Source organism: Oryctolagus cuniculus, chromosome 17, assembly GCF_964237555.1.
Source record: "Oryctolagus cuniculus chromosome 17, mOryCun1.1, whole genome shotgun sequence".
Lineage (NCBI taxonomy): Eukaryota > Metazoa > Chordata > Mammalia > Lagomorpha > Leporidae > Oryctolagus > Oryctolagus cuniculus.
In genome coordinates, this window is record NC_091448.1 from 21,573,753 (window position 1) to 21,601,644 (window position 27,892).

Here is a 27,892-nt window from a genome sequence, read left to right on the forward strand (position 1 = left end):
GATCAACAGTCCTGAGCTTATGGGGTGGTAAGACACAGAGAAGAAGATGCGCACAAAGTTGTAGCACTATGCCTGGCACATGGAATACCTTCAACAGATGCTAAGTACTAGTGGGGAATTAGTGTCTGTCTTATATTCAAGACAAGAACATTAGTTTAGTTACAGAAATTGACATATATCCAGGCCGGCGCCGCGGCTCACTAGGCTAATCCTCCACCTTGCGGCGCCGGCACACTGGGTTCTAGTCCCAGTTGGGGCGCCGGATTCTGCCTGGTTGCCCCTCTTCCAGGCCAGCTCTCTGCTGTGGCCCAGGAGTGCAGTGGAGGATGGCCCAAGTGCTTGGACCCTGCACCCCATGGGAGACCAGGAGAAGCACCTGGCTCCTGCCGTCAGATCAGCGCGGTGCGCCGGCCGCAGCGCGCCAGCTATGGCGGCCATTGGAGGGTGAACCAACGGCAAAGGAAGGCCTTTCTCTCTGTCTCTCTCTCTCACTGTCCACTCTGCCTGTCAAAAATAAATAAATAAATAAAAATTAAAAAAAAAAAAAGAAATTGACATATATCCAGATGGCAGGCCCCAAACAGTAACTGCTACAGTGAGAAATTCTCTACGTGTCCCTCTTTTCTATGCCCACAAAAATATCACCATTTGGGCACAGCCCCCGAGCAGCCTCCCAGCCACCGTGCCAGGCCTCCTGGCCTGTTTCTGCAGCCCCACACTCAAGTCAGTGTTTTCCCTCTGAAATCCACACCCCTATGATCCAAGACCTTTCCTACCGACCCTAGGCTCAGCTCATCCTCAGGGGCTTCCTCGCCCCACTCAGAACACCACCACCACCCCACCAAGAAGGGATAAGGCACAGTTGTTAGGAGCACGGAATGCTGTCACACTGCTCGGCTTCAAAGAGCCAGACACTCGCCAGTGAGTTACTTCATCTTGCTATGCCACAGGTTCCTCGCCTGTCCAAACGGTGAGGACAATGACGTTGCACACATCATAGGCTTGCTGTAAGAATCGCATGAGATACCATGTAGAAAGCACTCAGCACAGTATCTAAGGCCCAGTGATGATGGTGGTGATGATGAGCCTCCACTCAAAGACCAGAGTATGGTACCTGGGGCCGGAGCTGTGGACTGCTTACAATGCCCCATCCCATATCAGAGTGCTCATTCGAGTCCCGGCTGCTCTGCTTCCAATCCAGCTCCTTGCTAATGCACTCGGGAAGGCAGCAGAGGGTGGCCTCAGTGTTGAGTCCCTGCCACCCATGCGGGAGACCCCGATGGACTCCTTGCCTCCTGGCTTCGGCCTGGCCCAGCCCTGGCTGCTGCAGGCATTTGGGAAGTGAACCAGCAGATGGATGAGCTCTCTCCCTCTCTTCTTCTCTTTCAGTGGCTCTGCCTTTCAAATAAATAAACAAATCTCAAAAAACAGGCAATACTATAAATTGATTAGGTACAATAAAGATTTAATACAAAAAAGCAGAAACTATAATATCTGTCCCAAATATAAATCCAGTCATGACACATCTGTTCAAAAACCTTCCACTGATGCCCACTGCCCGTAGAGTACAGTTCAAACTCCTGAATTTAGGATACTAGGCACAGTACGAATTCTTCTACTGTGGTATGCAGCCACCTTTGCACTTTCGCTTCTCACCCTTCCCCTCCAAATCCTCTGTCCTATGAGACCCAGATCTGGCCTCAACCCATCAGCACTTGTTACCATACTGTGAACACATCAGGGCATTTTCTTTTTCTATTTCACTTGCAAAGATTCCCTTTCTACCTGCTAAGCCCCTGTTCACCAATCAAGACCCCCCAAAATGTTCCCTTCTTGTGAAGCTCTCCCTAAACCTTCCAGGTAAGGCTGGGGGCTGCCCCTCTCTGCGCCCGCACCGCACCTCTCAGATCTGAATACACATCATCCCCCAGGCGTCCTTGGCCGCTCTGCTGCTCTGCATCCCTGCTTCCCCATGACCTCCACCAGGGCAGAAACCCAGCTGCCTCTTTGTGCAGGTCTGACCTGCAACAGGTATCCAGTCAATGAGTGTTTGTCTAAGAGATAAGGGGAATCCAGCACGCTGATCCAAACCCACAGGATGAGCCCACTAAGAGGACGCTGAAATGAAAGCAGAGTCCTGAGGAGCACTTCATTTGATCCACTATCTCGCTGGTTTGCATCTCTTTCCTCTCTGACTCCTACATTGCACAACTTTTTTTACTTTAGAACTTGTGCCACTTTATCTAAAGATGAGTAAAGAAAATACGTACATGCGTTTAAGCCTTTCAAAGTATGTGATTTCTACGTTATTTTTTATCAGCTTAGTATTTATCCTGCTCTAAAGCAATTCTAAAACCTCATAGTAGGTTTTACAACTTTCTCCATTTCAACATATGATTAAGATGTTAGCTGTTTTACTGTAACTTGAAGATGTCTCTTTTTCTCCCAGACAACAGAACCTGTAAGGTTTTGCTAAATCTCCCCATGTGTGCTCCAGGCAGCACTGAACTATGAAGCTCATCTGTGAAACTGACCAGAGTCCCTGGTCAAGTAAATTTGGAGAAAAGCACTCACTGCATATCTTTAGTAAAAAGTCACAGAGCAGGGGCTGGCACTGTGGTGCAGCGGGTAAAGTTGCCACCTTGCTGGCATCCCATATGGGCACTGGTTTGAGTCCCAGCTGCTCCACTTCTGATCCAGCTCTCTGCTATGGCCTGGAAAAAGAGTAGAAGATGGCCCAAGTGCTTGGGCCCCTGCACCCAAATCGAGACCCAGAAGAAGCTCCAGGCTCCTGGCTGCTGACTGGGCCAGCTCTAGCAGTTGAGGCCATTTGGGGAGTGAACCAGTGAATGGAAGACTCTCTCTCTCTCTCTCTCTCTCTCTCTCTCTTTCTCTTTCTCTTTCTCTTTCTCTTTCTCTTTCTCTTTCTCTCCCTCTCTGCCTCTGCCTCTGCCTCTCTGTAACTCTTCCTTTCAAATAAATAAATAAATCTTAAAAAAAAAAAGTCACAGAGCATCTTAGCACATTAAGGGCTTGAAGAGGCCCACCAATGAAGAATGAGATAGTTCCCAAACTTAGTTATCAGGGAAGTCCTTCAAGTCCTTTGGAACAGGTGCTCATAGAACTTACCCTGGAAAATTCTGTGCCTTCCCCCAGTAAATAACCTAACACGACAGCATTCAAGGGGCATCAGGCACTGTCACCTGCTCAGGTGCTGACCCCTGCCTCTGTGTCCCTGTCATGTTATTGTCCACAATCTAATCCTCTATAGATCCCAGCCACTTGTCTTCATTCAGCCTCTTGGAGCCACAAAGAATAAATCTAAAACCTGAATCACTTTTTCAGCCAGAGGGCCTACGTTATCACGTTGAATCTCTGGTTGCTGGTGGAACAGCATTCGCAAAGCCTGCAAACTCTTCATCTGAAAAGTAGACAGAAAAGCATGGGGAAGATCCGCAGATAGCCACATGCCAAGCCGTCATTACCGACGGGTAATGGTAGGAGACAGTGACGTGGCGCCTTTGAAGGCTGGCACAAAGCTCTCCGTGCGATGACACCTGGCCAGTCTGAAGAGTCCTAATTCGACAACAAAACAACCTAAATCCCTTTTATGAGGTAAGGAGTGTATCCGAGGTAATAAACACTTAAGTAATTAGATGGTTTTTATGGAGATAGCTATAAACTGAAACATCAGGGGAAAAATCTGGCTAATAGGCCGACGCGCAGGGAGGTGGGTATATAAGAGCCAGAGCAGGAGAGAGAAGCATTGAGACACCAAGACATCTCTCCTTTCAACCCAGCAAAAACCCAACTCCCCACGCCATGGCTTGCTGTATTGCCCGCTGCTGCAGCGTCCCCACCGGCCCTGCCACCACCATCTGCACCTCTGACAAATGCTGCCGCTGCGGAGTCTGCCTGCCCAGCACCTGCCCCCATGAGATCAGCCTCCTTCAGCCCACCTGCTGCGACCCCTGCCCTCCACCCTGCTGTGAGCCTGAAATCTATGTGCCATCCTGCTGGCTGCTGGACTCTCGCCACCCAACTCCCGGACTGAGTGGCATCAACCTGACCACCTACGTCCAGCCCGGCTGTGAGAACCCCTGTGAGCCCCGCTGTTAACCAGCCAGGTCTCTGCACAGGTTCAGGGAAATGAATGCTCAAATGTGCTCCGTGCTGTCGGGGCTTCAGCACCTGCTTCTGCCTACACCATGGATAAATCAGTTCCAATTCCTGGGGCCATGTTTGCAACGAAATTGCTCAACTGCTTAATTCTTTGCTCCTCTGGGTACAGCTGAAGACATCATTTCTATCCTTTAGGCTATTTCACTGCTTTTTGAGAAATAGCCCTTTTGGGTATTCATTAATAAACTTTATTCTTCTTTAGCACATATAAAGTATTGTCTTGTGATTATTTCTTTCCATGTTCCTTCATAGGGAAAACAGAATGCCTACTTAAAACTCAACAGAAGGTTATCATACTACTCAGTATTTTCCCCAGCAGAATGAGAGCTATTGTGGTGGAATTTAGTGAAAAATGAGACACTAGTTCTCTGCGATAAGTTGAAAACTGAAAATTTCAGTGGGCTTTGTGAAATTTTTATACAATGATTTTTGAAGGCACCCACTGTGCCAAGCACATGTTAAGATAATGTTTAAAAAGCTTTTAATTTAGTTTCCATCAGTTCTGATGTTGATTTTTATTTCTTCCTTAATTTATTAAACAAATTAATCACTAGTGCCATGTAAAAATAATTTGTATTCCCTTAGGAAATGAAAACCAAATGAAACCTCAAGCTCAGAAATGCAAGGCAACTTTGACAAATATTCAGGTATATATCCTTTCCTTATATGCTCCCTTTCAGAAAAATCACCTTTGAATGAATACTAGTATTTATTAAATATTTCCAGCTCACTCAAATGAGGCTCACACACTGGTTCACATGAGTCATCACCATGTGTATAAGTCTACTCGTCCCCGTGACACACGGCATGTCATGGGACTCCACTGCAAACAGCAGATCACGGTGCAGTATTTTCTACCCACCAGAAATTGTTGCACAAATATAAGAGCAAAAACACACTATTTCTCTTGGAACAAATCTCTTATTGTAACTACTTAGTCGTCCTAGGAAAATCCAAACAGTATGGTTTCTACAGAAAGTACCAGAAGTGCAGGCTAGATGTGTATTTTCTTGGACTTGCCTTGGGATTTGTGATCGGTTGCTTCTCTCTTGGCTTCAAGTTCCTCTCCATTACAGGAGTCTCCTGTCTCTAGCCTTGGTTTCCTTGTCCTTCCTGTCCCCCTGTTTAGGCCACAGGAGAACCGTGAGAATCAAATGACCCAGAAAGAAGAACCTGCAGTGTCTGCCGCACCGACCAGTGCCTATGAGGCCCTCTCACCACTGCTGCCCAGCAGTGCCCACTTTCTCACAAAAAGGTTTCATTCCAGTTCTTGAAAGACGTGTCTTTCCCAACTGACTTCCTTGAATAAAGACTTATTAATGCATTCATTTTCTTCATCAATACTTTTATAGGCATTCATGAGAATTCAGGATTAAGGCAGGAGAAACATTGTTATCATTTCAAGTTACCCATTTTCTAGTCAAAAGCAGAGGAGTTTCCATATGATGGATAAATGCTCAGGCTTTCTTGTTAATGCAGAAAATGACCGTAAGCATCCTATTATTACCACTGTGGGCCTTTAGTATTCACAGGCCCTTGGCTGGTTAAAAAGCACCAAGCAGAAAGCAGGAGATGCGTTTAGTCCTGGCTCTGTCTCAGACCACCCCTGTGACCCCAAGCAGTACAGTGGGTCAGTCAGATCACTGCCACACGTGCTTTCAGTTTCAACATTCTACGGTTCTGGGGGCCAGTGTTGTGGCGCAGTGGATTAAGCCACCACCTGTGACGCTGGTTCAACTCTTGGCTGCTCCATTTCCAATCCAGCTGCCAGCCAATGTGCCTGGGAAATGCAGCAGAAGATGGCCCAGGTGCTTGGGCCCCTGCATCCACGTGGAAGACCTGGATGGAGTTCCAGGCTATGGGCTTTGGCCTGGCCCAGCCCTGGCAATTGCAGCCATTTAGGGAGTGAACCAGCTGAAGAAAAATCTGTCTCTCTCTCTCCCCCTCCCTTCCCCCCTCTCTCTCTGTAACCATGCCTTTCTAATAAATAAAACAAATCTGAGGCCGGTGCCACGGCTCAATAGGCTAATCCTCCGCCTGCAGCGCTGAAACACCGGGTTCTAGTCCCAGTCAGGGTGCCAGATTCTGTCCCGGTTGCCCCTCTTCCAGGCCAGCTCTCTGCTGTGGCCCAGGAGTGCAGTGGAGGATGGCCCAAGTGCTTGGGTCCTGCACCCGCATGGGAGACCAGGAGAAGCTCCTGGCTCCTGGCTTCAGATCAGCACGGTGTGCCAGCCGCAGCAGCCACTGGGGAGTGAACCAACGGAAAAGGAAGACCTTTCTCTCTGTCTCTCTCTCTCTCTCACTGTCCACTCTGCCTGTCAAAAAAAAATGAATATGAATAAAAAACATTCTGCGGTTTGAAATCATCCAGCAGCATTCTAACAAGTGCTCCATGGCACCAACCTACTCCATTCCACGTTGCTATTTTTACTGCTTTCATGAATAACAGCGAGCATGCGTTGACTGTCACAGGCGTTTTATGGACAGAGCTAGCTAAAAGATGGCGACCTTGATTCTTCCCATGTTGTAGGCTGCTGAGGCTCAACGAGTAAGTTACTGCAAAAGTTACACAAGTCATAAGTGACAGAGGACTTAAACCTAAAACTTCCTGAACCCAAAGTCCTTTCTCTCTCCACTATACTAAAGCTTTTACCTCCCGTGCGGCAAGGAGCACATGAAGGAAGTGTGATCACATGGGACTCTTGACCCAGGAGAACAAGTGTGCCGCCTGGCAGGGCATTCCCTACTGTCCCTCCAAATCAGGGCTGCAGAACCTCTATCCTGCCAAGGGCCATTTGGATATTTATAACATGACCCGCTGGCCATACGAAATTATCAACCAAAAAATGAGCCTGCTACTGAATTTCAAGTCCTGCCTGCAGTAGCCTTGGCAAGGCCAGGCCACACGACGTTCCGGCAAACTGTATATTGAATTGTACACAGTAACTCAGCCTTCCCTGAGGGAGATTACAGTGTAAGACAAAATGAGTATTTACAATGATTACAGGAAAAACTATTTCTGTTTCTAAGGTGAGAACATACCATCTATTTGAAAGGCAGACTTTAAATCCTGACCAGCAATGCCAGCACAGGAAAATTACTGGCTGGGTCATTAACCTTGAATTGAAAGGTGGAGCGTTTGACGACTCAAACACATTTTCAATTTTCTGATGAGCTTCAGTAAACCAGACCGAGGTAAAACAAACTGCCCTTGAAGTGAACCACTGATAATAGGATTTAAAAAAACCAAGGCTTGTATTTCATTTTCCATTCAAAGCGTTCCTAGTACCCAGACTTATTTTCATCGATCCTGGCTAATCCAGATCTCCATCACAGCCATGGCCTCCTGGTCGACTCTGAGCCAAATATATCTGCTTCCCTCCATCCACCTGAATGACACCCCTAGCAGACCACGACCCTGACCTTTTATGAGTATTGTTTACATTGAACTTCTCAAAAACACTCGGCTGAATCAAAGCTAAACCCTTCATTGTGGCTCTCAGGACCCTCAAAAATCGGGCAGAGTGGTTCTCACCAAACCTTACCTGCTACTAATCTTGCGACAGTGTGTGGTTGGCACACAGTCCTAACAATGCCTCCTACATGGTGGTCTAGAGAGTGCACTCTGAAAGACTCTGGCTTTTTTATGTGACCAGCTGTTAAATAAGATTATAAACAGTACACATCTCATAAAAATCCAGTGGCAATTCAATTAATTAAAACCTGTACAGCACTTAGAGCAGCGTGTGCTGATTCTCAACCTCTGAGTTCACCACTTCATGCTCTGCTTCCTGGTGATGGGGAATGACTGATTCTCCACTCACAGAGGGCACCACAAGGAGGCTGCCAGTTCTCAGGAAGGAAGGGGGGTCTTGCTGTCTTGGCAACAATCTTTTATCTGGTAGGTTCTAGTCTCCAGTGTCTTTCCCCCTCCTGAAGCACCAGCATCCACAGAGCGGTGATGCCTTCCTGCAGGGGCCCAACCCTTGCCCCCAGCGGGGCTCTCCGCTGAGCCTCTGAGGGAAGGGCTGCAGTGGGCAGTCTGCACAAGTCAGAGCCTCGCCCTGCAAGCCCACTCTTCCAAGTTTCTCGATTCAAATAGCCCCGACCTCTTCCTTCATTCTCCAGCTCTGGAGCTGGCAGCTGCCTCGTCTGTTATGACCTCAGTTTACCTTTTCCTGCTGTTTCAGTCCTCCAGTGCCTAAGATAGGTACTAAAAACCAAGACGGGTAAAACAATGTGCCTGCTTCGAAGGTGACTGCATTCCAGTGTGAAGAACCAACATGCGTAACAACAACAACAACAAAATGCAGCACAGTGTTATCGCTGGACGTGGAGCTCAACAGAGGCACAAAGGTGGGAGTGGCCAATCCCGGGGCAGGGCTGAGATTAGGCAGTACAGCGTCACAGAGGAAGTCATTCTTCTTTTATTCTTTTTTCCGCAGTGTTTATTTTCATCTATTTGAAAGGCAGAATGGCATAAAGAGGGAGACAGAAAGAGAAAGATCTTCCATCCTCTGGTTCACTCCCCAAAGCCTGCAGCAGACATCATGGGAAACTTTTTCTTTTAAGAAAAGCAAACTCCTGACCTGCTGTTCCATTTTTTTGAAAACCACCACCAAAGCTGATCATCACTTCCTGTCAAACACCTGACACCTTTTCTCAATCCCTTCTTGAATTGAGCTACTGTGCTACCATGTTGTGGCTATAGCTAAGATGTGAGGACAATGAAGGAGACTGGCCAGCAGATCCATTCACTATTAATCAAGCACTTATTGAATCTTGAAAATACTCTGAAGAGTGTGGTGGAGACGAAGAAATAAGGCACATTGACCTTGTCCTCTGGGAGTTCCTGGTCTGATGGAAGAGGCCAGACAGCTATTTGCACATAAGGGTGTCTTCAGATGGTTTGTGGACAATGCATATTACAAAGAAACCATGTAGGGACATCAAAAAATTTGCACCAAAATATATCTTTTAATTCCATTTTTCCCAAACTTTTTGATATCTCCTCATATGATAGTCTTATTACAAGAGTTGTATAAGCATTAAATGAGAGCAACTTGTGTAAGTCACTCAGCATTGTGTGTGGCATAACAGAGTTATTCAATAAATGACAGGTTCTCCTGTGGGTACTATGAAAATTCCCATACGAGAAAACACTATGAGACAGAGTTGAAGTGATCTAAGACATCTTCAGGGATATTTGAGTTAGTGTTTGGTTTGGTTTGTTTTTGCTTTCTCAGAAGTGCTTAGAAGAGTTAGGTGCTTGCAGGCAAGAGGAACAATTGAGTGTGGCCTTGTGGCCCAGCAGGTTGAGCCGAATTTGACAGCACCTGCATCCCACACTGGAGTGCCAGCTGCAGTTGCTGCTCTTCTGCTTCTGAACCAGCTTCCCGCTAGTGCATCCTGGTAGGCAGCAGACAGTGGCTGAAGTGCTTGGGCCCATGGCACCACGTGAGAGACCCTGGCTCCTGGCTACGGCTTGGCCCAGCCCCAGCTGTTGTGGCATTTGGAAAGCGAATCAGGGAATGGAAGATCGATCTGTGTGTCTCTCCCTCTATCACCCTGCCTTCTAAATAAATAAATCTTTAAAAAGAAAACAACCAGTCTTCTGTAAGATGGACAATCATTTATGTTTATACCTAGAGAACTCAGCAGATCAGTATAGAAAATCATCTAGCAGGCTCTGTCCCACCCACGCAAGATCATGTGGCACATCTTCCATCTCCATGTATGCCTCTACGTGAAAGCGTACCGAGGGAAATCTGGTAGACAAGACAGTCCCACAAGTTTTGACTGCTCAGGTATACCTTGGGTACATATTTGAGAAGAATCATTTCTTAGCTTTCAGGGAGTCACTCTTGAGTCTTCACACTCAGCAGCGTTCACCTGTAAGAAGAAGGTCGGGTGGCGGAGAACCGGAAAGCCATGCATGTGTGCACTCTTGATGGAGCAGGTGGAGAACCACACTTAGACCATTTTGAAACTGCAACAGGAAGCGAGTTCGAACATAGCAACACAACCAAATAAACCTGAGAGGGAGCTCATCCTGTAGCCGGCACATAAACAGGGGTTATTTGTGTGGGATTATGCAAACAACAACAAGGAAAACTCTGATGGAGGGAAGCCTTGCTCCCTGAGATAGGTGGGTATAAAAGACCCACGGAGCACAGCTTTGTCAACTTGGTAGAAGAAAACCTTCCTTTGCAACAAAACGTCCACCTAGTCCACTGTCACCATGTCTTGCTGTGATTCCTGTCTCCAAAGAGGCTGCAGCATCCCCACTGGCCCAGCTACCGCCATTTGCTCCTCTGATGTCCTCACTCAGTGTGCGGTCTGCCTGCCCAGCACCTGCCCGCATGAGATCCACCTGCTTCAGCCCACCTGCTGCGACTTCTGCCCTCCACCATGCTATGTTCCCGACACCTATGTGCCATCCTCCTGGCTGCTCAACAACCGCCACCCTCCTCCCAATCTGAGCAGCATCTCTGTCACCACCTGCGTCCAGCCTTGTGAGTGTGAAACACCTCGCTGCTAGCTGACGACGTCTCAAAGAGCTTGCCCAGTAGCCCGAAGGGCCTTCAGTGGTCAGTGAAACTACTTAGTCAATGGCCTTCAATAGGATGCTCTGGAAGAAAATGTTTTGATCCTGTGCCTTCAGTTTTTCAGAAATGCTCTCGTCCCTGTTTAGAACAAGGATTTTGGGGTCGGCGCTGTGGTGTAGTAGGCTAAGCCTCCGCCTGAGCTGCCAGCATCCCATATGGGCACCGGTTTGTGTCCCGGCTGCTCTTATTCCAACCCAGCTCTCTGCTGTGGCCTGGTAAAGCAGTGGAAGATGGCCCAAGTGTTTGGGCCCCAGCACCTGCATGGGAGACCAGGAAGAAACTCCTGGCTTTGAATGGGCCCAGCTCCAGCCGTTCCAGCCATGCGGGGAGTGAACCAGCAGAATGAAGATCTTTCTCTCTGCCTCTCCCTCCCTCTCTCAGTCTGTAACTCTTATCTCTCAAATAAACAAATAAAATCTTTATATTAAAAAAAGAACAAGGATTTTTTTTAAAGGAAAAGTGGAAGAATTGCTATCATGGACCTTTTTACTCTGAAACTAATTAGTGGGGGGAGGTGAAGATGTAGTTTGGGTTGCCTGCACATAGGATTGTCTGGTTCCAGTCCTGGCTACTCTGCTTCCAACCCAGGTTCCAGATAATATGCTTGGGAAGACAGGGGATGATGGCCCAAGTATGTGGGTTTCTGGTTTCAGTCTGGCCCGGCCCTGGTTATTGAAGGCACATGGGAAGTAAACCAGCAGATGGAAGTTTATTCTCTCTTCTCTCTCTCCCCCCATCCCTGCATTTCAAATAAATAAAAATTAAATAAACACCTTTTTTAAAAGATAGATTTATTTATTTATTTGAAAGTCAGAGTTACACAGAGAGAGGGGAAGCAGAGAGAGGTCTTCCATCCGCTGGTTCACTCCCCAACTGGCAGCAATAGCCAGAGCTGTGCTGATCCGAAGCCAGGAGCCAGGAGCTTCCTCCAGGTCTCCCACGCAGGTGCAGGGGCCCAAGTGTCTGGGCCATCTTCTACAGCTTTCCCAGGCCATAGCAGAGAGCTGGATCAGAAGTGGAGCAGCTGGGACTTGAACTGGCACCCATATGGGATCCGACACTGCAGTTGGTGGCTTTACCCACTATGCCACAGCACCGACCCCAAAATAAAAAACACTTTTTGAAAATCTAAATAAACTCCACCACTCCTCCAACCCCCATACTATTGCAGTGTTTACTGCTGACACATGCAGCATGAACCCATAAACATAGCCACAGAATTACACTTTCCAATGATAGGCCTCCCAGAGATATGTAGAAAACGGCACAGATAATAAAATACACAGGATCCAAACTTAGCATTGTTTTAAATTCCCAGGTCAGAAACTTACTTTAGTTTGTTTACTACTTCTTTAAACAAACTCACATATGGCCTTAAAAGGTCTGAGAACCTGGCAATTAGAAATCGAAATATTCACAGAAGGGATCCAAAATACTGAGCTGATAGTTCACCTCATTCTGGTGAAGTTTTGAATACAAAATATAAAAGTGTTTTTGACAACTTTAAAGCACTTTATGAATTAAATGAGTCACTCTGCTTAAGTGAAGTATGACTATTATAAGCACTATTATAAAAATAAGCAAATACCTTTTAAAAATTCTCATCTATATTTTAACCCAATTCAATAAACATTTATCAAATGCCTATATGGTCCAGGCAGAGGCCTGAGCTTGAAAGAGAAAACCAAGATAAAGAGACAGTCCCAGCCGGCGCTGTGGCTCAATAAGCTAATCCTCCGCCTTGCGGCGCCGGCACACTGGGTTCTAGTCCCGGTCGGGGCACCGGATTCTGTCCCGGTTGCCCCTCTTCCAGGCCAGCTCTCTGCTGTGGCCCGGGAGTGCAGTGGAGGATGGCCCAAGTGGTTGGGCCCTGCACCCCATGGGAGACCAGGAGAAGCACCTGGCTCCTGGCTTCGGATCAGCACGGTATGCCAGCCACGGCGGCCATTGGAGGGTGAACCAACGGCAAAAAAGGAAGACCTTTCTCTCTGTCTCTCTCACTGTCCACTCTGCCTGTTAAAAAAAAAAAAAAGACAGTCCCACTTGTGAGAATTTATTCCATTAGAGTGAGAAAGACAAGCATGTTAATAGCCAAAGTATAATATGAGGGGACTTCCAAATATTTTTGGAAAATTGAATTAAAAGACACATTTATGGGGCCGGCGCTGTGGCTCACTTGGCTAATCCTCCGCCTGCAGCGCCGGCATCCCATATGGGTGCCGGGTTCTAGTCCTGGTTGCTCCTCTTCCAGTCCAAGCTCTCTGCTGTGGCCCGGGAAGGCAGTGGAGAATGGCCCAAGCATTTGGATGCCTGCACCAGCGTGGGAGACCAGGAAAAGCACCTGGTTCCTGGCTTTGGATCAGTGCAGCGCCAGCCATGGCGGCCATTTGGGAGGTGAACCAACGGGAGGAAGACCTTTCTCTCTGTCTCTCTCTCTCTCTCTCTCACTGTCTATCTCTATCTGTCAAAAAATAAAAAATAAAAAACACATTTATTTGGGAGCAAAAAAATTTAGAAACCATACATAGTTTTTTTTTTTTTCATAATATGCATTTTCCATGGAGTTTTTGCAGACCCCACACCCACACCCACACAGCAGAATGAAACAAGGGTGGATGAAAGGACAGGTCGCACATTTTGTGTGAGCCAAGAATCAAAACATCTGGAATAATTGTCTAATGTCTGTTCGTGAAGGAGATATTTGAGCTGAAGCTTCAGGGATGAGTGGGGAGGAAGTTTTAAGCCAACAAAACATGATGAGCAAGGTCACATGTGTCATGTGTCATGTCTAGGAAATGCTAACCTTCAGTTTTATTTATTCGATGTACTATATGACAAATATCAATATTCAACCCAAAATTAAACCAACTGCACTCACAAGCTCTTTGTACTGTTTTTACTGCTTTTTGAAATTTATTTTTAGTATTCTCCACTTTTTTTTACATTAGCTTTTTTTTTCTCTTTTAAACAGAGCATATTGGTTTTGGATAATATATCCAAAACCAGTAACTCACTGAGGAACCTGTACCTTGTATTTCTTCAATAATCATTTGCTATCCAACAAATTGTATAATTTAGATTCTACTACATGAATCATTTTGTGCTGATCATGGGAGGTGTGTGAAGATGTAGGAATTATAGAATATTACACGTTGGAGACTATCCTGTCCAATTACCCATCTACCAACCTAAGGCAAACCTCGGCCAAATGAGGGGACAAATATTATATAAGGCATTCCTCAAAGAAATTTACAATCTAATGGATGATCTAAGATACAAAAACAAATAAGCAAAGCAGGAAGTCAGTGACAGTTTCTAAATTACACTGGATCCGATCCCCTTCCAAAACCCACTATCATTCTGTGAATTGTGATTTTTCTTGTAAGCACCAGTTTCATCTTATTTTTAAAAATTTTTATATTTACTTATTTGAAAGATAGCAAGATATAAAGACACACACAGAGAGAGACAGAGACAGAGAGAGAGACAGAGGCAGAGACAGAGAGCTCCCATCTACTGTTCACTCCCCAAATACCTACAATGGCCAGGGCAGGACTGAGGCTGAAGCCGGGAACCTAAAACTCAACCCAGGTCTCCCAAGTGGGTAGCAGGACCCAATTACCTGAGCCATCATGGCTGCCTTCCAGGTCTACATTAGCAGAAGCTGGAATCAAGACTAGACTAGGGTATGGATCGTAGGCACTGCATCCTAACCACGAGGCCAAACACACACCCCCCAACACATACACCTCTTCATCTTGTTTTTAAAGTACCAATATCATATCAGTCGTATGAAAATGAAGACTGAGATAGATTATTTTTTTTCTTTGAAAGGCTGAGAGAGAGAGAGGACAGACAGACAGACAGAGAACATTCCATCCGGTGATTCACTCTCAAATGTCCACAGTAGGTAAGACTGGGCCAGGCTGATGCCAGGAGCTGGCAGCCAGAATTGAGTCCAAGTCCCCATGTGGGCAGCAGGTACTCAACGACTTGAGTCATCACCACTGCATCCCTCTGTCTGCATTAGCAGGAAATCCAGAGCTGGAGTCAGACATCAAACCTAGGTACTCCGATAGGGGACACAGGCAGTGTAATTGGCAACCTAACCACTAGGTCTGCCCCTGGGTTTCTTTAATGGGACACTTAACAGAGGACAGCAACTGAGTGGGTCTTTCCTTCCAGTCAGTTTACACTTTGACTCACTGTAAGATTGGTATAACTCTGAGAATAGAGACGCTTAAAGGGAACAACTCATAAGGTGATACAACCTTTGGAAACTTATCATAGATTCATTAAAAGTGGTGAAAAGGGAATTCATCCTATACCATTCTGTCACCTTGTTTGCTCAGTAGAACTGAATTATATCATCAATAAGTAAAGCAAATGTATGTGAAATGCAGATAGGCAAAACATTCATCTATAAGTAGCCAAAATTCTTATTGACTTTATTGAGTTGAAAATGGGCCAATTAACCATTTTAGTTGCTTGTTCTAAAATTAGTAATTAGAGATCATATCATGTTATGCATATAATTTAAAATTAACAGGAAAAAAAAACAAAAACACTTTAGCCTTCAAAATTACAGCAGAACTGTCATTCGGACTGATTACCCATAATTCATGCAATGCTTGGCATGCCAGAACTCTGTAAAGATAAAATGTGATGATCTTATGAAAAGAATAGCAAGTCAATGAGTCACACATATGATGAATTTCATAAGGGCAGAAACTCTTAGGAGACAAGAAAATACCAAACTTATTAGAGAATCTTAGGGGAAAATGGTGTCATAAACAACAGTAGGGAAAGAAGCCTTCTGGTTGGACCCACGCCCACTGGGAAGGGTATATAAAGCCCAAGGCTGCAGGAGACATGTGCACCTCAGAAACCTCACCGTCCTTAGGAACCAAAGGCAAACCCGACTCCCCACACCATGGCTTGCTGTATTGCCCGCTGCTGCAGCGTCCCCACCGGCCCCGCCACCACCATCTGCACCTCTGACAAATGCTGCCGCTGCGGAGTCTGCCTGCCCAGCACCTGCCCCCACACGGTTTGGCAGCTGGAGCCAACCTGCTGTGACAACTGCCCCCCACCCTGCCACATTCCTCAGCCCTGTGTGCCCTCCTGCTTCCTGCTCAACTCCCCCCAGCCAACCCCAAGCCTGGAGACCCTCAACCTCACAACCTATGTCCAGAGCAACTCCTGTGATCCCTGCATCCCAAGAAACTGCTGATGGATGGGGGCTCTGCTCAGCACCTGCCTTGAAGAGCCCAGAGCTGCCTGTCCAGGATCCACTTGCCTCAGCAGTCTAGCAGATGTGCAGGTAGACCAGCAGCTCAAGATATGGAAACCCCACCTTTGATTTCAATGGAAAGAAAACCAAGAATTTTTCTATGATTATTTGGCTCTTAACTATTTGGTTAATTTGGACAAATGAATGTCTTCTAATATCAAAATACTATTGAATTCTTTAATATTTCAGACTTTATTTTCTCAGTCAATATGCTTAATATGCTTCCTGGGTCTTATTTCTTGCATTGAGTATTTTCATAGAGGTTAAAGAAATTTCCCAATGAGTTTCTCCAATAAACTTTAATTCCCTGGCAAGATGTGTTCTTGTTTATGTCAGAGTTTGTGGTATATTTCTTCCCTTTTAAAAATATCATTTTAACATTTAAGGAAATAAACGATTAAACAAATGCCAGGAACTAGCGTGCTAACGTGACTTTTTTGCTAAGTTTTAACTAGTTATCTTTTCTGTTCGCCTTTGCTTCCTCCCTTTTCCACAAATATAATTTGGGGACCAGGCTTCATTTATTGACCTACTTTTGCCAGGTGACTCACATGCACTAATTCATTTAATTCTTATAACAGCACTAATAGATGAGAAAGAGGCAGGTGTAAGAGGTATTCAACGTTGCCAAAATCACAAGGTTAGTTACTCATAAAGCCAGAGTGCAGCCCCCCGCATGTCTGACTCTGAAGCCCTGTTCCTGCTGTCCCATCGTAAAGCTTCCCAAACTCACAGAGCCAGAGACATAATGAACAAGGCTACAACGTTAACTTAAAATATGCAGGAGAAATTAAGGTGAGATTATTTAACAAAATCATCACATTCAATTGTAACAGAAGAAGCACGTGTTGGTTCATGGATTATAATGAGCATGGATTCAAACTCAAGATCTGTGTCATTTAATGAGCCTGCTTTGGCTTCACTTCCTTCTCGAGAGAACACAAGGAGCCCAGCTCCAGCCGCAGGGCATGGAAGCCTGTTTTCTGTTTTTCACCACACTCAGAAGTTGTACTCCAGCAATCAGCAGAATGCCTGTACTTCCCACGGGATATGTTGAGAGCTAGACCTAAAACTGACCGAACATGGTTTAACCTACTTAATTTTAATAGCCTACTAATTTTATCTTACTCAGATTACCATTTTTCTGAGTCTAGAGAGATTAGGGGCGTGTGTCATATAAATAAAGTTATGTTGAATATGCAAAACATATATATATAGAATATAGAATATATATATACACGTACAACACATACATAAAGACACGAGTCAAAAACATTAAGATAAAATGGAAAGAATGTATGGGGGGGCAGGGTAGAACAAAGAAGGGGAAAAGCAATTGCATTTAAACAAACATGGTTTAAATGCTCTCAAAGTGCCCAGAGAGGGCCCCTCTGAGACACCCAGGTACTGTCAGCTTCACTGTAATGAACAGAACTCAGAAGCCAGGCGGTGGAAGAGACGGAACCCAGCAGACTCTCAAGGAGAGACTCGTCAGGTCACTACTGCACCTGGCTGGATGTCTTCAGTGCCTTCCAGTGCCAGGCACCCCCTGTGCAGCAAGTAGAGCAAAAAGAAACATTATTACTAAAGGGCCTCCAATGGGGACAGACTAGTGGCTGTACTCACAACACATGTGTAACATGTGTGTCATACAAGTGCAATGCCCAGGCTGTGGGAGCCTGCTGTGACGGGGAGGAGAGCCTCTAAATGCCCCTTCAGTGAGTGGTTGTCAGAGTTAGGGAAAGCCCTGGAGCTGTCCAGGCTAAGCCTTACAACACGGGACGGCAGTAGGAGAGGGGAGCGATTGCTCGAAACAGAACAAGGCTTAGTAAATCAGGAACACTACTGCACTTCTGTTTCTTTTCATTATCAACCTTTATTTGCATCTTCACCATCGCAGCTGTCCTCGTTGACTATGGAAAGGCGTAATTAAAACTGGACAAGTCCTTGGATGCATGCATGCATGCATGATTTTCGGCCCTTTGAAAAATCTCCCATCTAATCATGAATCATTTGTTTCTCCTGCAACAGCTTACAGGACAACAAAGAGACCCTTTGCTTCCGAAAACAAAGCATGTTTATTATCTCTGACACTGAGTTTCATTTTCAACCACACCAAAGCTAGCTCAACTCCATGGGGTGCTGTTTTTAGTTTTTAACCAGTGAGTCACCAGGCCGTCTAAGGTACATTATCTCACCTCTCTAGATGCACTATCTTAGTTTATAAACAAAGCTGAGTAATTCCCAGGTCGCTTAGACCAAGGCAGAGAAAATAAATTTTAATAAAGTATTGTAGGTATTGTCAATAAAAGTGATAAGTTCACTACCATAAAGTTGTTACTTTCTTTTGGTAAAGATTTATTTATTTATTTGAAAGGCAGAGTTACAGAGAGGCAGAGAGAGAGAGAGAGAGAGAGAGAGAGAGAGAGGTCTTCATCCGTTGGTTCACTCCCCAGATGGCTGCAACAGCCGGAGCTGCGCCAATCTGAGGCCGTGAGCCTAGTGCTTCTTCCAGGTCTCCCACAGGTTGCAGGGGCCCAAGGACTTGGGCCATCTTCTACTGCTTCCCAGACCATAGCAGAGAGCTGGGTTGGAAGTGGAGCAGCCGGGACTTGAACCGGCACCCATATGGGATGCCGGCACTGCGGGCGGCAGCTTTACCCACTATGCCATGGTGCTGGCCCCTAAACTTGTTACTTATAACTACTTTTCATCTGCAACTTGAAGTTTTACTGATAAGTAGAAGGCACAGTTTTCTACACAATAGAACAGTTAAAGGAACAGCAAGAAGTTCCAGAACCTTTTAGGATGAAAGTAGCACTTCAGATAAAAGCACTTCAGATAAGTGACTGCCATGAAATTCTAATGCTGAAGGTCTGCAAGTCATTTTTCCTTTCTTCAAAATGTCAGAAGAATTTCCTTCTTGTTCCTTTTTGTCTTTTTTTTTTTTATGTTCATTTTCATTTGAAAGAGAGACAGAGAAAGAGAGAGATCTTCCACCTGCAGGTTCACTCTCCAAATGCTAGCAACAGCCAGGATTAAGCCAAGCCAGAGCCAAGAGCCAGGAACTCAATCCAAATCTTCCACATGGGTGGCGGAGACCCAAGAACTTGGGCCATCATCTGCTACCTCCCAGGATGCATTACACGAAGCTGGATCACTGAGACACAGAGACACTTCACAGGGGAGGTGGGAAGAATGTGAGAGGATCGTGGGCTTGAAGGAGGAGTGGGTGCAGGCTGAGTGGAGATGGCTTGAGGCACAAAGGTGGCACTGGCTAGCAGCCCACCTGGCGCTCCCTCTTAAACCCTGATCTGTGGCTGAAGGCTAACAGCTGAACTGGAGCTAGAATCCAAGTCTTTCCCATCACAGCCACAGCTGATTTGAGGAGAAAACGCATTACAGTAAGGGGACAAAAACAGAATAAAATCAGAAGTCAACAAATTCTTCTAGCTCAGGCCTGTAACTTTCAGGTGGTAGAAATTTTACTTGAAATTAAGCATTGTGATCTTACATTTTTCTTTTACTTCAACTATGAAGACATAAGCTAACCATTCAACTTGCACACAAATGGCAGGGAAGGAGACCAAGCAAGCCCATTTTTTATAGAATGACAAATGGCCAATATACATAAGGAGGAATGTTTTAAACTAATTATAAAAGAAATACCATGAAATTTCATTTTTCTCCCTTCAAGTTGGCAAACACCTTTAAAATAAAATATCCAGGGGCAGCGTTGCAGCACAGCGGGTTGAGCTGCTACCTATCCACATGGATGCCAGTGTGTGTCCTGACTGTTCCACTTCCAATCCAGCTCCCTGCCAACGGCCTGGAAAAAGCAGAAGAAGGTGGCCCAAGTACATGGGCCCCTGAATTCATATGGGAGACCTGGAGGAAGCTCCTGGTTCCTGGCTTTGGCCTGACCCAGCTCTTGCTGTTGTGGCCATTTGAGAGGTGAACCAGTGGATGGAAGATCTCTCTCTCTCTCTCTCTCTCTCTAACTCTGCCTTTCAAATAAATAAATAAATCTTCAAATAAGGGAAACTGGAATTTTCAAATACAGCTGATGGAAATAGATATATATAGAAAAATATAGTTCAATTCAATGATTCTGTACAGCAGACAATATCAAAAGCCTTAAAATATTGCCAATTAACAATTGTTTATTACATCCAATAAATATTTCTGCTTCTGAAATAATTGGAAATGTACACAATGTATATATAGTTGCTTTCTTTTGCCACAATTATAAGGAGAAGCTGAAAATAAGTAAATGCTTAATATGAAATTTTTAAGTAACTGAGGAGTACATTATATGATGAACACTAGGAAACCTTAAAAATACGATTATGAGGAGTGGCGTGTGGCCCAGTTTAAGAGGTCAGGACGTCCACGTCCCTTATCAGAGTGCCTGGGTCCAGCCCAAGCTCCGGCTCCGAGTCTCCTTCCCTTGCCAACGCAGATACTGGAAGATGGCAGGTGAAGGCCCAAGTAGTTGGAGCCTTGCCACTCACATGGGAGATTCGAATTGAGCTCCAGCTCCTAGCTGTGACCTGGCCAGCTATGACCACTGTGGTTATTTGGTGAGTAAACCAACAGGTAAGAGCATTCTCGTTCTTTCTCTCTCCCTCTCTCTGCCTCTCAAATAAATTTTTACAAAATATTTTTAAGGAAAATTGCCCTGTATACTTAAGAATATATGATAATAAAAATATTCCTTTATATGTTTAAATGAAAAGTTATATATATATGATTCCAGTAATGTGGTAAAATAAATGAATCTATAAAAAATTAGTAGATATGTAAAGAAAATAGTGAATTTCTTTTTTATTTTAGTTTTATTTTCTCCTGAGCTGAAATAAGTTCTAGTTTAATTAAGGTACTTTTTGCATGCAAGATACAGTTTAACAGTAAAATATGTATCAGACTTAATTTCCCAGTAAATTTACTGTAAAGTGGTAGCAGATTGCAGTGCTATTCCCTTTGTTAGATCATGGTAAAACTGCAATGATAGGTTGGTAATGGAGACAAAAGTTTTGCAATAAAACCATTCTGTGAGAATCAACTAGCTATAAGGGATTAAAAATTAAAGAATAGTGTCTATCTTATTATTGTTTGCAACTGTGTGCTGTCCACCTAGTAGAGCCTCATGCTTGTGTCCCACCAGGGCATATGCACTGAAGGCCTGGCCCCCAGGGCCATGGTGTTAGGAGGTGAGGTCTTTGGGCAGTGGTTAAGTCAGATGCCCTCCTAAGTGGGATTGGTGCCCTTATGGAGAGGCCCCTAAGAGCAGCCTGACCCCTCCCACTGCGTGAGGACAAAGCAGGCCCTCAGAAGACCCCAAATCTGCCGGGGCCTGAGACTTCCCAGCCTCCAGGAGGTGAGAAATGCAGTTCTCGTTGTTAAATGCCTTACCCATTTGTCTCACTCAGCCTTTACATTCTCCAGTCTCAGAATCAGTAGCAGCCGTGATCACACAGGAAGTAAATGGTGGACTGTAGCTTGCACACACGCTCTCTGACGTCACAGCCTGCCCCTTCTTAACTACTGCACTGTGCAACCCAGGCCAAAGTGCCTCCCACGGAAACAGGGACCACAGCTTCACAGCTGGATAAAAACACCCTCACTTGATTGTATTGTAATCCCAGAATTTTTCCAGTTTAACATTTTGCCATATTTACTTCATATGTAAATTTTATACACACATATATACTGTTTTTCTTGAAAACAGGCACATTAATATATAGCATGGGATTTTTGAAAAGGATAGTAAAGTGAGAAAAAGAAGGGTATATACGATATAAGCAGTGAACTTAGTGAAGATAGCATTTACAAAAATTCATATCCCATGTTTCTCGATGTACATGTAGGAACATCCACTTATGAGAGAAAACTTGTGAAACTTGTCTTTCTGTGTCTGGCTTATTTTCACTATCACAGAAAGTGAGAGAGAGATGGAGAGAAAGGTCCTCCACCCATTGGTTCACTCCCCAAATGGCCGCAACAGCCGGAGCTGCACCAATCCAAAGCCAGGAGCCAGGAGCCAGGAGCCAGGTGCTTCTTCCTGGTCTCCCATGTGGGTGCAAGGGCCCAAGCACTTGGGCCATCTTCTACTGCTATCCCAGGCCACAGCAGATAGCTGGACTGGAAGAGGAGCAACTGGGACTAGAACCAGCGCCCATATGGGATGCTGGCGCCCCAGGCAGAGGATTAACCTACTGCGCCACAGCGCCAAGACCTGCAGTTTATTTTACTTAGCATAATCGTCTCCAGTTCCATCCATTTTGTTGCAAATGTCAGGATTTCATTCTTTGTTATGGTTGACTAAGAGTCCATCGTGTGTGTGTGTGTGTGTGTGTGTGTATGTTTCTATGTGTGTATGCATGTGTATGTGTACACACGTATGTATGTAGGTATATGTGTTTTTTCTTTATCTAGTCACCAGTTAATGGATGTCTAGGTTGGTTCTGTATCTCTGTTATTGTGAATTGGGCTGCAATAAACAGGCATCTCTTTTAAACACTGACTTCATTTCCTTTGGATATATCCCTGGAAGTGGCATAGCTGGGTCATATGGTAAATCTACTAAATGGTAAATCATATTCTTGATGAATCTGCATAATGTTTTCCATAATGGCTGTACTAACTTGCATTCCCAGCAACAGTGTATTAGGGTTCTTATTTCTCCACATCCTTGCCAGCATTTTTTTTTTACTTCTTTCATGTGTTTGTTGGCCATCTGTATTTCAAAAATGTCTACTCAGGGGGCCAGTGCTATGACATGATGGGCTAAGTCTCTGCCTGTGGTACCAGCTTCCTATATAGGCACCAGTTTGTTACTAGGCTGCTCCTTTTCTGATACAGCTCTGTGCTATGGCCTAGGAAAGCAGTGGAAGATGGCCCAAGTGCTTGGACCCCTGTACCCACATTGGAGATGAGGAAGAAGCTCCTGATTTCGTATCGACCTGGTTCCAGCCATTCCAACCATTTGGAGAGTGAACCAGTGGATGGAAGACCTCTCTCTCTCTCTCTCTCTCCCTCTCTCCCTCCTTCTCTGTAACTCTACAAAAGAAATGGTGGAGGGGGGTAGGGAGGGAGGGAAGGAGAAAGGAAAGAAGGAAGGAAGGAAGGAAGGAAGGAAGGAAGGAAGGAAGGAAGGAAGGAAGGAAGGGAGGGAGGGAGAGAAGGAAGGAGGGAAGGAAGGAAGGAAGGAAGGAAGGAAGGAAGGAAGGAAGGAAGGAGGGAATGAAGGAGGGAGGGAAGGAAGGAGGGAAGGAAGGAGGGAGGGAGGGAACGAAGGAGGGAGGGAGGGAGAGAAGGAAGGAGGGAAGGAAGGAAGGAAGGAAGGGAGAGAAGGAAGGAGGGAAGGAAGGAGGGAGGGAGGGAAGGAGGGAGGGAGGGAGGGAAGGAAGGAGGGAGGGAAGGAAGGAGGGAGGGAAGGAAGGAGGGAAGGAGGGAAGGAAGGAGGGAGGGAAGGAAGGAGGGAGGGAGGGAAGAAAGGAGGGAGGGAAGGAAGGAGGGAAGGAGGGAAGGAAGGAGGGAGGGAAGGAAGGAGGGAAGGAGGGAAGGAAGGAAGGAGGGAGGGAAGGAAGGAGGGAAGGAGGGAAGGAAGGAGGGAGGGAAGGAAGGAGGGAGGGAAGGAAGGAAGGAGGGAAGGAAGGAGGGAGGAAGGGAGGGAAGGAAGGAGGGAGGGAAGGAAGGAGGGAGGGAAGGAAGGAGGGAAGGAAGGAGGGAAGGAGGGAGGGAAGGAAGGAGGGAAGGAAGGAAGGAGGGAGGGAAGGAAGGAGGGAGGGAAGGAAGCAGGGAGGGAAGGAAGGAGGGAGGGAAGGAAGGAGGGAGGGAAGGAAGGAGGGAGGGAAGGAAGGAAGGAGGGAAGGAAGGAGGGAGGGAAGGAAGGAGGGAGGGAAGGAAGGAGGGAGGGAAGGAAGGAGGGAGGGAGGGAAGGAAGGAGGGAGGGAAGGAAGGAAGGAGGGAGGGAGGGAAGGAAGGAGGGAAGGAGAGAAGGAAGGAGGGAAGGAGGGAGGGAAGGAGGGAGGGAAGGAAGGAGGGAAGGAAGGAGGGAGGGAAGGAAGGAGGAAGGGAAGGAAGGAGGGAAGGAGGGAAGGAAGGAGGGAGGAAGGGAGGGAAGGAAAGGAGGAAGGGAGGAAGGAGGGAAGGAAGGAAGTCTACTCAGATCTTTTGCCTATTTCTTAACTGAATTGTTTGTTCTGCTATAGTTGAGATTCTTGTGCTCCTTGTATATTCTGAATATTAACTTTATCAGATGCATAGTTTGCTAATGTTTCTCCCACTCTGTAGGTTGTCTCTTCACTCTGTTAATAGCTTCCTTTGCTGTGCAGAAGCTCTGAGTTGGATATAATCTCAGCTGTCTAATTTTGCTTCCATTGCCTGTACTTGTACTTGGGTCACCATCCACTGCTTCCCAAGTGCACGAGCAGGAAGCTGGATCAGAAGAGGAACAACCAGGAGTTGAACCAGAACTCCAATATGGAATGGGGGGGGGGGTCCAAGCAGCAACTTAATTCACCGTACCACAATGCCTACCTGTGTTTTAGTTATTTGAAAGGCAGAGTGAGAGTGCGAGACATATATTCCATTTGCATGTTCATTCCTCAAATGCCCACAACAGCCTGGGCTGGGTCAGGTGGAAACTATGAGCCTGATCTCCATCTGGGTGTCCCATACAGGTGGCAGAGTTGCAACTACTTGAGACCTCACCTGCTGTCTCCCCGGTGCACATTAGCAGGAAGCTGTATTGGAAGCAGAGTGGGATGTGAACAGAGGCACTCCAATATGGGATGCTGGCGTTCCAAGTGGCATCTGAATTGCTGCACCAAATATCACCTTCCCCAGGAATTTCTCCTGATGACAGGGTTATGGATGAGTTGCTCCCTTTAGACTTTTCTACAATTACCTATTTTTAAAATAAATATATTTTATAGTAAGAAGCTAGAAATAATATTTTTAACATCCCAGTTTTCTCAGTAGCATATTTTTCCACATTAGTGTAATTTTGTTTTCCAAAAGCTCAAATCTAAAAGAAGGTAACCAAAATCAAATGCATCAAAACACGAACACTTCACCAGACCAACTGACACAGAGGACGCAAAGGGAGTGGGCGCTGAGCAGCCGGGACCAGGCTGCCGGGCACAGCTCCTCAGCAGGGCTGGTGCTGGAGTTCTCACAGCAGGAGCCTTTGGTGATTCATCACAAAGCTGCTCCGGTGACCCATAGCAAGAGCCAGCAGTTCCCATTTAGCAAAGAACTCAAATAAAAGTTAATTAGGAGAATAGAGACTCTTGACAGACATCTAAATGTTAAAACAATTACAGGATAATGGGCGCACTAACATGAACAAGAACCAGGAAAGAAGCCTTCTGGTTGGACCCACGCCCACTGGGAAGGGTATATAAAGCCCAAGGCTGCAGGAGACATGTGCACCTCAGAAACCTCACCGTCCTTAGGAACCAAAGGCAAACCCGACTCCCCACACCATGGCTTGCTGTATTGCCCGCTGCTGCAGCGTCCCCACCGGCCCCGCCACCACCATCTGCACCTCTGACAAATGCTGCCGCTGCGGAGTCTGCCTGCCCAGCACCTGCCCCCACACGGTTTGGCAGCTGGAGCCAACCTGCTGTGACAACTGCCCCCCACCCTGCCACATTCCTCAGCCCTGTGTGCCCTCCTGCTTCCTGCTCAACTCCCCCCAGCCAACCCCAAGCCTGGAGACCCTCAACCTCACAACCTATGTCCAGAGCAACTCCTGTGATCCCTGCATCCCAAGAAACTGCTGATGGACGGCAGCTCTGCTCAGTGCCTGATACTGAAGACGTCAACCCAGAAGAAGTCTTAGTGGTCACCTGTCTCAGCACCTGTGACTAATTTACTCCGTCTTAGAAGATGGAACATAAATGCTGGATCAATGATAACCTCCCCACCCTACTCCCTAAAAAAATAGAGAAACCAAGAGACCTTCAATGCCCATGTAGCTGTTCTCTGTAACCATGTAATCAAGCGTAGTTTGTGTAGCCGACGGCCATGGACTTCCCAAACTTGTTGGATTCCTTCATATTAAAGGGTATCATTCTTTGGGTGCTTTGGGAATTCTGTTTCCAGTTCTAGGTGGTATATTTCTGGAAACTGAAGAACTTCATCATCATTCTAATAAATTTTGTGTCTCTGGCATAGCACAAATGTTTATGACTACTTTTGCTTATTTCTGTTAATTCATTAACTGTGTTTCTTAATTTCTAATGACAGCACCTTAAGAAAAACTTGGGTTATCAGTAAAACTGAAAATAGTGGCAGTATAGAAATATTTGTTGCTTTGGCTGTTCTTACAAAACTAGGTATCCTTGCTTATGAGATGGTCCAGTATATTGGCATAGTTAAAAGTAGACTTACTTTGAATTGTCTTACCCCAAGAAGGGTTTAATATAGGCTGGGCCATACTGAACATGACCCAAAGACCAAATACAACAAATAATATCAGCTAGTCCAAGTGACCTGATCTGGATAAGAAAAACATCTCATTATATAAGAATGTCATTATTCACTCAACAAACATTTAGTAAATATCTATTATGTGTCCTGCGTTTTACTAGTCCTGATGCGTTAGGGACCATAACATTGAGAACAATTAATGTGGTTGCATGAGGATAAAGAGAAGACACAAAGACAAATTGGCTGCAGCTTGTGGTAAAAAGGAGCTGGGGGAGAAGGTGGTATTAGAGATAGAGTAGATAGTGGGAATATGTCACCTCCTGAGCAAGGAAGTGAGAAGGAGGAGGAAATTCAAGAGGAAAAAAAAACTCCATTCCGCTCTAGACACAAATGGCTGTCTACGTGGAGTTTGGACAGCTGTCCTGGAGAGGAAGAAGATGCGGGTGGACAGGTGCAGAAGTCTGTAAGAAAGTTCCTCTCAAGTCCTTCACAGGGCTGGGTTGCATGTAGGCAGGATGGAATTCCCTGAGGCCTAACAGGGAGTGGCTGCCAGAGGACTAGAAGTTGAATGGAGATTTCAGAGGCCCTTTGCCACTAACACACATGGAAGCTACAGCCCTATGAGAGTGGAAAAAGCTCTCTGGGTACCTTGGTATTCAGCTGATGTTCTAGAAAGGACACATCAAGAGAGTAAGAATCACAGTGTTGAGTAGACAACATACTGAATTATACCCACCCACCCAAAGTCTAAAACCAAGCTCTTGAAAGGGTCCAGAGATGAAGAGGATCTGTTGAAGGAAATTTATATGTGTGTGTATGTGTGTGTATGTATGTGTGTGTGTGTGTGTGTATAAATCTGAATACTCCACCCTAAAACTCTTAGAACTGATTAATCAATCCAGTACAATTTCAGGATATGAAATCAACATACAAAATCAATGATAATTTTATACATTAATCATGAACTTGATGAGAAAAAATGAAGAAAACAATCCCATTCACATTAGCTATCTCAAAAAACACCTAGGAGTAAATTTAACCAAGAAAAATGAATGATATCTACAATGAAAACTGCAAAATGCTGATGAAAGAAATTGAAAAAAAAAAAAAAAGGAAAGAACCACACGTTCGTGGATTGGAAGACACTGTTAAAATGTCCATACTACTCTGGTTTGCAGAGTCTATGCAATTCCCATCAAACTATCAATGGCATTCATCACATAAATAGAAAAAAAATATTAAAATTCATTTGAAACCACATAAGACCCCAAATTACCAAAGAAATCTTGAGCAAAAAGAACAAGGCAGGCGACATTATAATACCTGACCTCAAAACATACTATAGGGGCCAGTAATGTGTCAGTGG

At 45.5% G+C, this 27,892-nt stretch overlaps 4 protein-coding genes across 4 annotated transcripts; all 4 read left to right on the forward strand.

Moving 5' to 3' along the window:
- Positions 1–3,751: 3,751 nt before the first annotated feature.
- Positions 3,752–4,394, forward strand: LOC100340949 (keratin-associated protein 3-1). Its single transcript, XM_002719368.4, has one exon. The coding sequence runs from the start codon at positions 3,823–3,825 to the stop codon at positions 4,117–4,119; it is 297 nt and encodes a 98-aa protein (XP_002719414.1). The 5' UTR covers positions 3,752–3,822; the 3' UTR covers positions 4,120–4,394.
- Positions 4,395–10,423: 6,029 nt separating this feature from the next.
- LOC138846134 (keratin-associated protein 3-1-like) lies at positions 10,424–10,723 on the forward strand. The gene has a single exon (XM_070060900.1). It carries the CDS (start codon positions 10,424–10,426, stop codon positions 10,721–10,723), a length of 300 nt encoding a protein of 99 aa, XP_069917001.1.
- Positions 10,724–15,648: 4,925 nt separating this feature from the next.
- On the forward strand, positions 15,649–16,498 carry LOC100358979 (keratin-associated protein 3-2). The gene has a single exon (XM_002719143.5). It carries the CDS (start codon positions 15,724–15,726, stop codon positions 16,021–16,023), a length of 300 nt encoding a protein of 99 aa, XP_002719189.1. The 5' UTR covers positions 15,649–15,723; the 3' UTR covers positions 16,024–16,498.
- A 9,003-nt stretch (positions 16,499–25,501) lies between these two features.
- On the forward strand, positions 25,502–26,277 carry LOC100358719 (keratin-associated protein 3-2-like). Its single transcript, XM_002719142.5, has one exon. The coding sequence runs from the start codon at positions 25,578–25,580 to the stop codon at positions 25,875–25,877; it is 300 nt and encodes a 99-aa protein (XP_002719188.1). The 5' UTR covers positions 25,502–25,577; the 3' UTR covers positions 25,878–26,277.
- The last annotated feature ends 1,615 nt before the right edge of the window (positions 26,278–27,892 follow it).